General features: G+C 48.8%; 1 protein-coding gene across 5 annotated transcripts in view; it reads right to left on the reverse strand.

Moving 5' to 3' along the window:
* Positions 1-319: 319 nt before the first annotated feature.
* Positions 320-14,883, reverse strand: part of Trappc9 (trafficking protein particle complex 9) — a 476,366-nt gene continuing 461,802 nt past the window's right edge. For all 5 annotated transcript variants that reach the window (XM_029547720.1, XM_029547718.1, XM_029547722.1 and 2 more), the window contains 2 exons: positions 1,302-1,525; positions 320-855 (listed from right to left, as the gene is read on the reverse strand). In XM_029547720.1, the coding sequence (XP_029403580.1) occupies positions 688-855; positions 1,302-1,525 (392 nt within the window). In that variant the 3' untranslated portion in view covers positions 320-687. The remainder of the gene's footprint in view (positions 856-1,301; positions 1,526-14,883) is intronic.

The following is a 14,883-nucleotide window of genomic DNA, read 5'->3' on the forward strand; positions in this document are numbered from 1 at the left end:
TTTTCAAAGGGCTGGGATCAAGGCTGAAACAGAGTAGGTTAGACCCTAGTCACACCACTGGGCAATCTGGGGTGACAAGAAGCTTGCAGAGACACAGGTGGCCTAAGCCCCTGCTGAGGGAGAGGCAGATGCACCTTAAGGTAGAGTCGTAAGTGTTATGGAGGTGACCTGGTGTTCCAAGCTGTCTCAAAGACAGATACAGCCTGCCCTTCCAGCCATGGGACCTGTGAGCCTGATGCCTGGCCTGGCTGGATGGATTTGGTTTTAACACTATACCCCTCTCCCACTACCCCACAGTCTGAAATCAACGCAATGCGAGGTGAGCAAGGCAGGCCTTTATTGTAGAACATGGCAACACAGACTTGGAGACCAGAACACAGAGGCGGGGAACACCCTGATGTCTGCTCACCCTGCTCACCCACACTGTCTACTCCCTTGCTTGGGTTGCCAGTGACATTTGTAGGGGTGAGCCAGACCTCAGGAGACTCAAGGGGAGATGGCGAATCAGAAAGGCTCCTCTGCAGTGCTGGTCATCCAGGGCCGCTCAGGCTGGCACTGTATAGGAGGTCGCTCAGCATAGCAGGCCAGAAGCAAAGGCGGGGTGGCGGCGCCTTGGGGTAACTTCTGGAAGGGAGGAGGAGTGATGGCTATGGCGTATGGAGGACACAGCCTTCGGGGGTGAGGGGCTCAGGCCTGTGCCTCTAGGGCCCGCACATGCACGCTGGGTAGGCAAAACCAGGATGGTGGCAGCTCCTTGCTCTTGCAGTCCTCGTGGAACCGGATGTTGAGGAAGAAGTCACCTGTGTAGAGGAAGAGGAGGGCCCCAAGGCAGGCAGATTGGCCTGATGGCTGTACCTAGAGTGGGAAAGAGGAAGAGGTGTCATACTGGATCTATAGCACCACCCCCAAAGCTACTAGGAGAGCCTTGAACTTGCCTGGCACTGGTAATGTGAGAGGGGTGTGACACTGGCCCTGCTCCACCCAGAGTCTTTTTGCCATGCTTCCTTAGATGAGGGGCTGCCTGTCTGAGAACCCATTTCTATCTTTGAAAGATGCCACCACTACCCCCCACCCCCGAACTGCCTGGGTTTAGTGAGGTTGGGAGTAAAGGCAATAGTGGCTGGGCTCAAGTGTCTGAACCGACTTCTAGGGCTCATTGATTCCTCTGGGGCTGGGTATCACAGTGACCACTGCAGTGAGGATGCGCTGTGGGTATGCGCAGGCAGGAACAGCATTGCCATTGTGCTATGGGCGGCCACAGTGGGTTAGACATGGAGGACCGTGCCCCGGCTCACACTCACCGTGTCAAGGTAGAAGGTACTGGAACCCACAAAGGAGATGACATCATGCAGATCATAGTTGTGCACACCATTCTGGTGGTCCTGGAAAGGGACCACGGTGAGGGCAAAGGGCCCCACACTGTGAGGACTCCTGTTAGTCAGCCGTACCTCCAAGCGCACAGGGTCACCGACCTGGCAGGCAGCTGCCACCTCACAGTCACATGGCTGCCCATCCACCAGCACATCTGCAAGAGATGGAAGACTATCAGAGGTAGCCAGCCTGCCTTCTTGCTCTGTGCCAGAGCACTGGGGACACACGGGAGTGACTCCATCCTGTTTTCCTGAAAATGGTTTGGCAGAGACAGGCACAGCAGAAGAGCTGTCACCTATGTCACCTAAAGGCTGTCCGTTCAAGAGGAGCCCACATCTGTGGTGTTCCTCCTGGACATTCCAGCCACTGCCCCTCTGGGGGGTGCTCTCCAGATATGCCTTTCTCCCCAGAGGAGGGGCATCTGGGAATGATGACAACACTCTGAGAATGCCATGCTCTCAAACTTTGCTGGGTGCGGGTGCATCTCCTGCCTGCCTCCTGTGATTGCTGCTCCCTGGACTGCTTGCCCAGCCTCCATCTATAGGTGAGCTGGAGCTGAGTGACCTACAGCAACCCCTCAGCAGACTCCTTCCCCCCAACACTGCCTGCCAGGCATAGTGACGAGGGGCACGGATGTGTGGAGGGAACGTTTATAACCTAGCAAGGAAAAGGTGAGGTGAGCCACATTGAGACTACCTAATGGAGTTCAAGGGGGCTGGTCACAGGCCCGGTTGAAGTGGAAAGGGACACTTCTTCTTTAGTCTACATTCTTCAGGCTACTATTTGTCTCTAAGATTCTGGTGTAGCTGCACCTTCCATTGTTTTGGATGCACAAGACCATCTGGCCTGAATCTGACCAGGCTAGGCTCTGTAGTGGTTCAAGGTCCCTGGCCACGGGTCTCTCTGTAATCCACATAAGCACTTGTAGTGGTAACCTGACACCCTGCAGCCTGTGCAAGCCTGAGCTGCTCCTTCTACTAGCTGTCTTGCTTTGCTGAGTTCAGAGTAAGGTCTAAGGGTGTGCCTGGGCCTGTTTGGGAGGCCTGAGGCCTGACATCATGATTGCCTGAGCATTAGTTCTCTCTTCTGTGCAGATGTGGAGCAGATGCCAACACTGATGCCTGTGACGAGAGCATGTAAGTCATGCTGTGTGATGCTGTGGGCAGTGGTGTGGGGAGCTGTGTATGTGGGCTCCAGAAAGGCCCCATCCCAGCTCGCCTGCTGAGTCTGGGGGGCAGTGGGTGACTTGTACCGCCAGCCTCAGTTTCTCTACGTGGCATGGGACTTCACATACAAAGATATCCAGCAGTCCCCCACCCCCTTTCTACTCCACACAGGGTCTTTGTAACTATCTCCTGATCAGTAATCCCAGCCAGGTGCAGCTGGAGCTTCTTGAATGAAATGGGGGTGAGGGAGAGAGGAGGGCTCAGCAGAGGCTGGTCCCCTTAAGGAAGCCATGATTATATGCAAACCAGTGAAGGGTAGCTGCCTCGTTAGAGCTCTTTCATTTTTGGCTTTGGGATTTTTTTTTTTTTTTTGGAGGGGGGTTTTATTTTCTCTGCAGAGGACTATATGGGCTGCCACGGAAGCCAGGGCTGTGGCTCATCTTCCAGCCTTCCCCAATTTGCCTGTTAATGTTTCTCTTCCAAACTCTGCACAGCCCAAGGCAGGTCAGCTGGAATCTTGACCTTACCTCTACTCTATCATGCCAGGAGAGATTCCTCTACGTACCCAGCCTTCTACCTGGCTTGAGGGTCCATGCTTCCTGGGCTCAAGAGGAGGGAAAGGCTTGTGCCCAGTTGTAACTAGTAACCTCCTTTCAGCACCCTAGCACACCCCCACACAGAAGGCAGGAGACTCCCCAGAAGGGCTACCCACTCCAGCCTGGCTAGGAGTAACTGACCATCCCATGGCTCATTCTTGCTGCCAACTGTGTGCCTCTAATAAGCAGCCACAACTCCATGTCTCCCTCAGCGCATAGTTCTTACAGTGTTCTCATACACAGCATGCAGGAACAAGAAATTCTGCACCTTCCTCAACATTATTTACTGGGGGAAAAAAGTAGCCTTCCATGATGGGCTGGCAGGAGAAAGGAGGCCTTTTTCTCTGGCACCCATATTAGGTAATGGCTGGAGACCTGCGACCCTGTCAGCACTAAATCTGCTTCCTGGGCTGAGATCAGGGCTCACAGTGTCCCAGCCTGGCAAACCAAGAAGCAGGGCATCTTTTATCCCCACTGAACCAGGCTGTGGGGAAAAGCAGAGACCCAGGAGAAGTTGGTTGAATGTCATATCTCTGCGAGGAAAGAGCTGGGAAGCCACACTGTAGAACCACACAGGGTATATGACTGGCTCTGGGACACACAAGCTCTGCTGTGAGGGAGGTAAGGTGATTCCCCAGGGCTTACTGCACCTGGAGCCTCCCCAGTACCTCCTTTCAGGCCAGACTCCAGTGGACTGAGCAGATGGCCTGGGGGGGGGTGGGGGCACATGACTCACACCTTTGGCTGGAACCCTGGTGTGAAGGAGGGTGGGGACAACTCTGGGGCTGCAGTAGAGACCTCTGTCTGTGTTGTGCTTTCTTTTCTAGATTAGCCAAAGACTTCCTGTGGCCCTGAACCACAGTGTGTGGTATGGCCTTCTGATCCTAGGGCTGGCCCCATCCCCTGAAGACATGCCCCCACCCCACCCCTCACCCCTGTGAATGAGGTACCAGGCTAGCAATGACCAGCTGACGAAGGGTTCCTGTTTGACACTACCCCTCCCAGAGGGGCAGGGATGTGAACATTAAGTGCGGCTGAGTGCCCAACTCAAACCCTGGCCCCATGATTTCTAGCCACACGCTGACATTTTTTACGTCTTAACCTACCCAACCTCAACAGAAACATGATGGGACTGGAGACACAACATAGAAATGCCTTTTGAGTAGAGGGTTGGGAGCTGACCACATATTTCCACTGTGGTTCTACCCCGACAGTCACTGGTGGGCACGAGAATACAGAATCTAATTGCCTCTTGGATTGATGTGCCTGTTTTCCTCAAAGCATTAGATGGACCATGGACCACTGTCCTCTCCTGCCTAGACCTGTAGTTTTTCATGTCCGAAAGCATCTGGAGTCACAGACTTCAAATCCTCTGGCCCAAAGCACCAAGTATAGCTGCTGCTACACTAATGCTGGCTCTGCAGAGACCAGTGGAAGACAGCCAGAGAACTGGGATCTAGGGGGGTCCATCCTGAAGGCCCTGAGAGACAGGAAGGTGAGTGGGCCTAGGCAGCCCTGTGGCCTGAAAGAACAGGAGGCAGGTATATGGTCCAAGGTTCTGTCTGGTGCTCTATGTGTCTTATGTGGCCCCAAGTCCTCATGTCTTCCTAAGAGGATAGGAAGCAGTATGGACCAGGTAAGTCAGAGACTATTTGAGAAAGCCAAGAGCAAAGCCACAGGGGAGTTCAAGGCATTGTGGGCATAGGAGTCACCCAGCAAGGCCGGCTGGACACAACCCTGAGGGCTCTAGATGTTCATGGTACTCTACGTTTAAAGCTGTCTTTCCCATCTGGTCTGCATGAACTGGGTGAGTATAGATCCTGGACAACTAGGGATAGCATCCATCCAGATCAACCCTAGCTGTGCCTCTGAACCAGACTCCAAACCTCAAACACCTGCAGACCCAGAACTGTGTGGTGGTCAAGAATGAACTAGTGTTTTCCTGCCCAGCTAGCTCCACCTCCCACCGCCCCAATAAGCTCATCCCTCCGGTAACACAGAGCTCCAACAGCCAGAACTTGGCAGGATTATTTTTCATCCATGGCTATAGATCCTGGGGGGCCTCTTAGCCCTGCCTCACCCACACCTCCCTCTTTTGCCTCTGGTGCCCTGGAAAGCAGAGGACTACTAAATATAGTGCGAGAGCAAAAGCCACCTTTGGGATAAAAAGCGTGTTTTCAGGAAGAAGGCAGAGACAGGCAAGGACAGCTGGGGCACCGAGGCTCGAGACTGCAAGCTCGCTCCTATGACGGGATGGACCTTAAGCAGCCAGAGCTGATCCAGAGGAGCGCAGCTTTGAAATGGGTCAAGGAGAAGCACCATCCCATAGAGGAGTTGATAGGAGGTGTCTCGGAGGGAGTTAGCAGCAGATTTAGCATAAAACCCCCTCATTTCTATCATCCAGGACAAACTGCTCCATGTTCTCAGAAGCCAGTGGGGCTGATGGCTAGGTGCCTAGCCAATCAAATGCACTTATTTCCTTCTTTACCAATAAGAGTCAAGTAGCTGAACTTTTCACTTTGACTGCTAAGAAGGTCTGAATCAGGCATGTTGGTGCCCAGTGATTGTAATTTAGTCTCCATAGACCCAACCCCCACTGTAGACTTCACATAGCTTGCAGTGACCTGATCAAGACCAGACAGTGGCTTATTGTCCCTGTATCCCTGCCAGGGCCTGTGCTCTGTGGAGCTGGTGCCATATACTCCATCCACCAAATGGCATGTGTGTTTAACAATTACTGAGGTCGCTAATTAGTTCATAAACCAGAATGCCTCTCCTTGGCATTGGAGCCTGCTCAGGACCCACACGTGTAATTACCCTCAAGTCGAGAACAGCTCCTAAGGAGCTGCTGCCTCTCCTGGGGAAATAATTTACTTTTACAACTTTTCATTAAAGATTAAAGGGAATTAAATGAAAATTAAGGCAAACTGGAGTTCAAGAAGAGGGCTGTGTGTGCACAGTCCTCTCTCAGAGGCTCTCTGGCCTCATCCTGGCCATTGAGTTTTAGGGAGTGCATGTTGAGCTCTGAAAGGTCAGGGCTCCTCAGCTCAAAGCCTCTGGCTACCCACAACCCAGTGCCCATACTGGTTGGGGGACTGTGGTTTGCTGCCTCCAACAAAACTATAGATACCCACCCATCACCAGTACCCCCATGAAGCCACACTGCAGATGCAGGACAGGACTCTATTACATGGGTGATAGTCTGCAGCAGAGGCAGAGCCAAGGATGACAATCCACATCCGTAGAAAACAAAGGCCCTTTCCCTGATGTTCATTCCATGAGATAGGGTCTCGTGTATCCAAGGCTGGCCTTGAACTTGGTATCTCGTAGTAGATGACCTTCAACTTCTGATCCTCATACTGGGATTTTAGGCAAGTACTACCATGCCTTGTTTAAGTGGAACTGGGGATCAGATCCAGGACCTCACACATGCTAGGGAAATACTCTACCAACCAACTCTGGCCTTCCTCTGAAAATGAGAAGGGTAGATCTTCCCACAAACCCTTCTAAAGTACAAAGCCCAACTTGCACCTCCACTACTAGCCAGAGAACTTGGACTCCTCCCCATCCCATGCTACCCAGCCTGGTCTGGCACCATAGACCTTGTACAAGGGCCCCACCTAGCAAGTATGTTAGAGTTTCACTTGTGAACACCCTTCTAAATTGATTCCAGAATGCACACTCACTGCCCTGGCATAGTCTTCTAGGACTCACCCACACCACCCCTAACCTCCCTCCCCCCCCCTCTCCAGATAGATAGATATCCAACTTTCAAGGTGAAACTGTCTCACACACCCTGGTTGGCTCTTACATCTTCCATCTGCTGTGCCCATATCAGAAACAGACCCAACAAAAGTCCACAGGCCTAGGAACCCTCACAAAGATCAAGACAGTATCCCCTATCCCAAACCCATCAGATCTATAGCAATGTTCCCCAGCAATTTACTTAGATGAACCCCAGGAGACAGAATTTGAAAGAACAATCATAAACTTCATCAAAGAATTCAAGGAGATTAAACACCTGAGTGATGCCTGAGAAATACACAAGGCTGACTGAAAGGATGATCTAGGATTTGAGAACAGCATTCAATAAATACACAAACACACATACAAGCAGAATTCTAGAGGCCAATGTCGCTGATGGGCATACATGTACACATTCTTGATAAAATACTTGCAAGCCAAACACAGGCACATAAAAAAGATTGTATCCTCTTATCAAGTTGTCTTTATCCTGGAGATACAGAGATGGTTCAAACACAATAAAGAAAAGACAGCATCACCAACAAGTGGTGCTTGGGAAACTGATGTGCACATGAAACATGAAATTAGACCTGTATCTACCACCCTGCCCCAAATGGATCAAATGTGAAATGTGAAACACTGGAGCTGCTATAAGAAAATATAGACAGACGCAGGTAAAGGAAGGGTTTTATGTACAGGACTACATTCGCCCAGAAATAAGTCAACAGTTGACAAGCAGGATTTCATTAAAACTAAAAAGCTTCTAAACAGAGTGAAGAAGAAGCCCATAGGAGAATCTTTCCCAGCTATGTGCCTTGCAAAAGATTAACATCCACTATACATAAAAAGTCAAAACCAACCCATGAAAACATCAGCTACAGAAGAAATGAAAATGTTCATCAGCCTTAGGAATTTGGGGATTTCAAATCAAAACAACTTTGAGATTTCATCTCACCACAGTCAGAATGGCAAAGATCAACAAAACAACTGACAACACATGCTGAAGGGGAGCCCTTTCTCACTGTTGGTGGGATTGCAAACTCCTACAGCCACTCTGAAAACAATCAAAATGCTAAACATCAAATCTACCATATGACCCAGCTATACCGCTCTTCTCAACATCCTACTTCACAGTTGCTTGCTTAGCCACGTTCATCGCTGCTCTATTCACAACAGTTAGGAAATGAAAACAACCTAAATGTCCTTCTAGTGATGAGTGGATAATGAAAATGTTATACACATGCACTATGTAAAACTATTTAAAGAAAAATGGAATCAATCATGAACTTTGTAGGCAAACGGATGGACTAGAAAAGATCATGTTGAGTGTGGTTATCCAGGTCCAGAAAGACAAAGCTCACATATTCTTTATATATCCATGGTTCCCAGCTCCAAATCATCAGGTGTAAATATATAACATAACCTAGAGTGACAGCACAGTCCAGGAAAGGAAAAAGGGACTACAGTGAGGATAACAGCTAGAGAGGGGAATAGCAGGATATGGGTGGTGTGAAGGAGAAAATAGGAGAAAACGGAAGAGTGGACCCAAGGTAGAGCTGACCTGAAAGCCCTGAGCACTAGCTACCCTGAGGACTAGCTTTCAAATATGGAAAGGTGCCATGTAAATTACCAAGAGAGAGAAGAACACAATGGCCCAACCTGCCTTCAATGCCTATGAACCACAGCATGATCAACATGGCAAGCTATGCCTAAGGGTACAACACCAGCATTTGCATCTTGGCAGTAAACAAGAGCAGTTTAATTGGACTTACCTCAGTCAAGGGGCAGGAAGTTATTTCTGACACTGGAAGTTTACCTAGCAGCCCATGGCTAGCGTGATCATGGTTCTCAGAAGTAAACCTACTACTTCTGCAGCATGATTCCTAACTGCATCATACATTTTTATCCTTTGTGCCCACAGATCAGTGTAACTCACCCACTGTCAAAGACCCATATCTCTGCGATGGACAGAAACCATTACAGAAAGCCACAACTGGTCAAAGTACAGACAACAACTGATCACAAGATTCCTAGTCCCAGTTGATAAATCTATACCCAAGGGCTAGGTAACATGGCTGCAGAGGGGGAGGAAAGATTGTAAGAGCCAGAAGACCAGGAAATCTGCTGTGAGATTGTGTCTCCTAGAAATATCAGGGGGCTTCTCCTATAACTCCACAATATGGCTTCCTAAGCAAGACCATAACAAGTAGAGCCCTTAACAATGAACTCCATGCAACTAAGGAATGCTGAGAGGAGGAGGCATAGCCCTCTCCAGGGATGAGCCCTAATAAGTTTATCCAACACTAACTGGTCAGCCCTGAAATCATATGTATACAAGTAACACTAAAGAGACCGAGCACGTTGTCTTATATATTCACACACACATAAAACAAAGTGAAGCCATGAATTTGAGAGGGAGAAAGGAAGAGAGGACAAGGGAGGGGCTAGAGAAAGAAAAGGAAAGGGGATAATCATGTAATAAATTTATGTAATAATGAAATTATATATATTAGTTAAATGTAATAATAGTTTATATACATAAATAATAATGTAATTATATTTTAACCTCAAAAAGGTAAAGGGTAGATGTGGAGTAAGATAAATAAAAAGACCTAATCAGAGAGATGGTCAAATGGAGAGGCCTGGTGCTGAATACCTGGGTACCTGCCCGGAGAGGCAGTTAGCTTCTAGATAGCAGCACTGTGGCCATGGGGTTGGCAGTATGCTACTCACGGTGACTGGGTACACAGTGAGGCCAGCTCATGGACTGGGAACCCACAAGCAGGGTAGCTTACTCTGCTTGGGGACAGGATGGAACCTGGGTCCTGAATGAGTCTCAGAGAGCACCTTTATCAAGGACCCTGGGAGAGAAGCCAGGGCCAGTACCTAGTGAAGAGCTGGTGTGTGTCAGGCTGTGCTGACGTGACCAAGGCTTTCCTATCAGAAGGGAATCTGGGGTCTAGGGAAGGGGTGACAGTAGGTGCAGGAACTGGGCCTGCCTCACTCTGCAGGGACAGAATGCATTGTTCCCTGGAAGCTTTGGCTCTCTATGAAGCCCTTAATTCTCATTTTGGCTTGGCACTTGAGAGGACCGAAGAGAAAGCAGGAGGAAGAAAGGAGCCTATGCCTGCCGACTCGCAGCGTCATGCAAAGCCAACTCTCTGAGAACAGTCAAGAATTTGAAAGGGTTCCTCTGCTCCCAAGCACTCTCTGACTTTCAACCTTTCATCTCTCAAACCTGTCTGAGGAGAGCAGATGCTAGACTGCTGTGTAGCTCTCTGCCTGCTCCTGCACACGGGCTTCAGTTATACTCTTGTCCTCATCACAGGGTTACCCAGGCCTTGAGCCCTCCCCTGCCCTGAGCTGTAGGTGGGCAGTACAGGTGCGGGGCTTGTGCGGAGACTGATGTGAACTTGGGAGTGGGGGCTGCAGGAGAAGAGTGGCCATGGATGACGGGGCTGGCCGTCAGGAACCAAAGGCAACTTTGGTATCAGTCGTGTGTCTGCGCCCTCCACCAAGGGAAGCAACCAATTTCATCCTCTCTGAGGGTGCAGTCTGCTGGCTTTGGGCCAGTGGGCGGTTCTCAAGCTGATCGGCAGAGTGTGGGGTCCTCTTGGGGAATGGCTGGGCTACACCTGGTTCCAGCTGATCAATATGCCATTTGAAAGGAGCTTGGCCCAGCCCAGGAGAAAGGTCCCGGTGGTTAATACAGTCTGCTGACCTGGCTCGTGACTGAAATCTCTGCTCTAGTTCTGTCAGGCACTAGTCTGGAAAGCTCGGAGCATTGCTCCACCAAGGCAGGTGCAGTGGCCAGCCCTGAAAAAAGAAATGCCTCTTCCCAGGCATGTGGAAGCCAGGGATGCCCAGAGGCCAAGCCGTTAGAACCTGGGATTGGACGTAACCTTGACTCATAGACAAACCATACATTCTAGATCACATATAAAATGTGAGCAGCTCCGTGGTTCACGTCTCTTCTGTGCCTACTTGCTTCTAATACTGCTCAGAGCCAAGGGAGGCCACACTGGTGGCCTAAGTTTTGTGGCAGTTCCAGTTAAGGGGACCCATAGGATTTCTTTTCACCTACCTAACTAGCCTCACCTCAATATCCCAACAAAAACTTTAGGCACTATCTTTTCTCCCTCTATAGCTCAAAGAACATGAGACTACAAGTCACCAAAGTTACTACTATCCATCTGTCCCCTTATCCACCCTTGATATATAGACCAGCTAGTCTCCAACTTGAGATGCTTTGGTCTTAGCCTTCCACTGAGATGTGTGGATGTATCACAACATCTGGCCATCATCCATTCTTCTATCCATCAACTATCCTGTTCATCCACCAATCCAGCCAGTGTCCTTCCATCTGTCCATCCATCCATCAATCCATTCATCCCCCATCTATCATTAATCTGTCATCTATCAAACCAGCCAGTATCCATTTATTATCTATCCATCCACATCCATCCTCCATCTATATATCACCAAAGTATCTGACCATCAACCCATCTATCCATTTTACATTATCCCTTCCAAAATTCATCTACGCATCATCCATTATTCCATCTTCTATCACCCATCCATTTATAACCTATTCATCATCTATTCACCTATCATTTATCTACCCATTTTCTATCCCATTCATCATCTATTATTCCGGCATCCATCTTCCTTCATCCATCCATTCACCCATCAACATTTAGCCACTTAGCCATCCATTTGTCCATCCCAGACCCTCAGTGACATGATGTCATTTCTTATCTTTGTAGCACTAGGGAAGCAGTTGTTCCACACAACCTTAGGTCCCTAGTGTCTACCTGCTTCTCCAGCTGAAGCAGAATCCTAAGCAGATTCTCCCTGGGAGCCCAAGGAGACATTCACCTTGCCAATACCTTGATCTTGGAATTCCAGCCTTCAGACTAGGAAAGCATAGATTTCTGTGTGTAAGCCAACGAATTTATGACACTTGTCATGACAGCCTCAGGACATAGACACATTAGTTCCCTAAAAATGTGACTGAGGCACACTGCCACCCATGGAGTGGATGACAGGCTATAGCAGGCTGATCAGTGAAGGGAAGAAGACCTCACTTTGGGGATGTCTGAGGCCTGGCAAAAGGGTAACTCTGAGGCACATCTAAGGCACCCTAGAGAGGAGCCCTAGAGAGGTTTGCTTTGAGAACCAAGAACAGCTTGCCATCTGCATGTTATAGCTGGTATGTAAATGAAGATTCTGACAAACAATCTGTTCTTTTCAGTAACTTAATCATCACCACAGTCACCTTCTGCCATGGCAAAGCACAGGGTTCATAAAAAGCACGGACAAGCAAGTGAGAGACCTAGGACCCTCTGACCTCTCCTTTAACCCCTATTGCCCAGGATCCAGAGGTGGGGTGGTTATAACCATGTACAGAACCTATACATGCAGCAGGCATAGGGCATGGAAGACATTTACTATAGGTGGGCAGGGCCAATACCTCCTAGATTACTAAAAGTAGAACACACGTCTCAGGTTTGTGACTGGCTGAAACCTCTCCATCTTGTGACTGAGTAGAAGAGAGAATGATCTTTCTGAGAGCCTGAGTGTGGCCCTGTGATGATACTAGATACAGCACAGGCTTCTAAACTACCCTTTCCACATGTAGAGTAAACCGTAAACTAAGCCATCCCTTGGAAAGAAATCAGGGAAACTGATGCAAGCCACGAGGCGGGGCTGAGACTCCACTGAAGCTAAGCTCTGAGAGCAGAGGAAGCTCGTTGTACTTCACCATCACTCCTTAGTCTTTGGCAAGAATGGAGAAGATACTTGGGCTTATACAAGGACGGAAAACACCCTTACAGAGTCGTAGAGACATGGGATGGGTGAAATGTGGCCTCTCTTGTGGCACAGCACTGGGGTTTCTTCATCCATTCTTTAATTCAACCACTCTCGCTCGCTCGCTCGCTTGCTCGCTCACTCACTCACTCACTCACTCACTCACGTAGCAAAGCCCAATGAACAGCCATCACATGCCAGACTCAGAAGTTCTTCAGTATTTCTGGTGGACAATGTCTGCAAATAAGTGAACAGACACATAAACAACATATGCTCACATGCATGTGTACACACACATGGCAGATGGTAACAGTCCAGGGAAGGTTGTTCTTAGAGGGCATTAGGAAAGGTCTTGGTGAGGAGATGACATTGAAGTTAATCTAAGACAGAGTAGGAAGCAGGAACCCAGCATGCAGAGAGAGATGCCATCAGACAACGCAGCAGTAACTTAGACTGGGCATTTTTATCATCTGGGTGAGTTGGAAGCTCTGAGCTTGAATGGAAGGAGGCACACAGTCCTTCCAGTTGCTGTCAGCAGTGAGGAGATCAGAGGCATGCATAGGGAAGGAAAGAGTGGCTTAGGACAGAAGAAATTTTTCTATCTATCTAAGTAACCCCAAACCCAGTTACAGCCACAAGAGGGATAAACCAACAAGTCATTCTCAGACATGCAATGGCTAACACATCAAAGTCACCCAACAGTGTGATGGGATGTTTGCCATACTTTCCTTTGTCCCATAAGGCTTTGGGTAACCCATTCAATCAACTCCTGTGGCTCAAGGCACCAGTAGCAAAGATGGAGAACATGAAAGAAAACTTCCCACATCTCCAGGTTCTGTTCAGGCTGGTCCCATGAAAAGGGAGAGTTGAAGTGCTACAATTCCATGTAAGAGGGACCAGGGGAGAACTCAGGCAAGTGTAACACAGGCTGGGGAGAGGCAGAAAATCCTGGAGCAGGGAGAGATGAGCCACAGCACAGTGGGAGAAAGGACTGTGGGAGCTGTGGAAAAGGCGGCCTTTCTGGTAGGTTCAAATCTTGGATGGGGACTAGGGAAATGATGTCAACCAGTAAGCATAGGACAAAATGCCAAGCCTGTCTAGTAATCAAAGAACACACACGGAAAGGCCACAGAGCCATCGTTTAAGGCTGAGGAGACTGGCACAGAGTTTTAAGGGAAACAAAAGCTATTGCCGGAAAGAGTCAAGGGGACTCAAGTTTTCACACATGGCTGCTTGGAGACTAAGGGCTGGAAGATTCATGGAGGTTGGTCTTGTAAGAAGCAGAGCAGCCAATGGCCTTGGAGAGTACACATGGCCTTTGCCTTGGCAATTTCACTTCTGGAAGGTTTGTAATGTGGGCTAGCTTTGGCTATAACATGGAGAATCTAGAAACTACAGAGTATAGTGGGGCAGACTGAATTTAAAAAAAAAGAAGAAGAAGAAGAAGAAGCATTAGCACAGCAGACTAACACGGCCATTACAGACCCTGACTTAGATATGCCTTCTACATGCAGGGACATGATGACATCAGTGAGTGATGACAGATGGTATAGGTGACAGATGGCCTCTGCACTCTGCTTGAGACACCTGCCCAGAAGAGAACCTATAACAGCATACCTATTCCTTAATAGCCACTGCCTTGGACTGTGGGGATCTCTGAAGATCCTATTTCTTCTTCACCTTACTACAATTAAATTTTCTACAATAAACATAGATTAATTTGTCAGCAGAGGTTACCTAACTCAGCCCTAATCTGTGTTATTTACAGTAAATATTTACTAATACATACAGATGGATGGGGCCATGTTTATGTTGAAGCTTTAATGCCTCCTACCTGAAAAGAGGCAGTGCCTAGTGTGGGGTCTTCAAATGTGTCATTGCAGGGCCCAGGGCATAAAGCACAAGCATGAGGATGGAATTCTAACTCCCGAATCCCACATAAAGCCAGATGCTGGGGTGCGCACATCAGTGATCCCGGCACTCCTAAGGGGAGATGAGAGGTGGACAGCAGAACCACTGGAAGCCAGCTAGCCTGGTGCGCACAGCAGAAGACAAGAGACCCTGTCTCGAATAAAGCAAAAGGGACAGACGCCTAGGCTATTCTCTGAGTTCATCATTTGCACTGAGCATGTGTGTGCATAGTAATATACACAGTTAACACACACACACACACACACACACACACATACACACAC

The sequence above is a fragment of the Mus pahari genome, chromosome 17 (assembly GCF_900095145.1).
Source record: "Mus pahari chromosome 17, PAHARI_EIJ_v1.1, whole genome shotgun sequence".
NCBI lineage: Eukaryota > Metazoa > Chordata > Mammalia > Rodentia > Muridae > Mus > Mus pahari.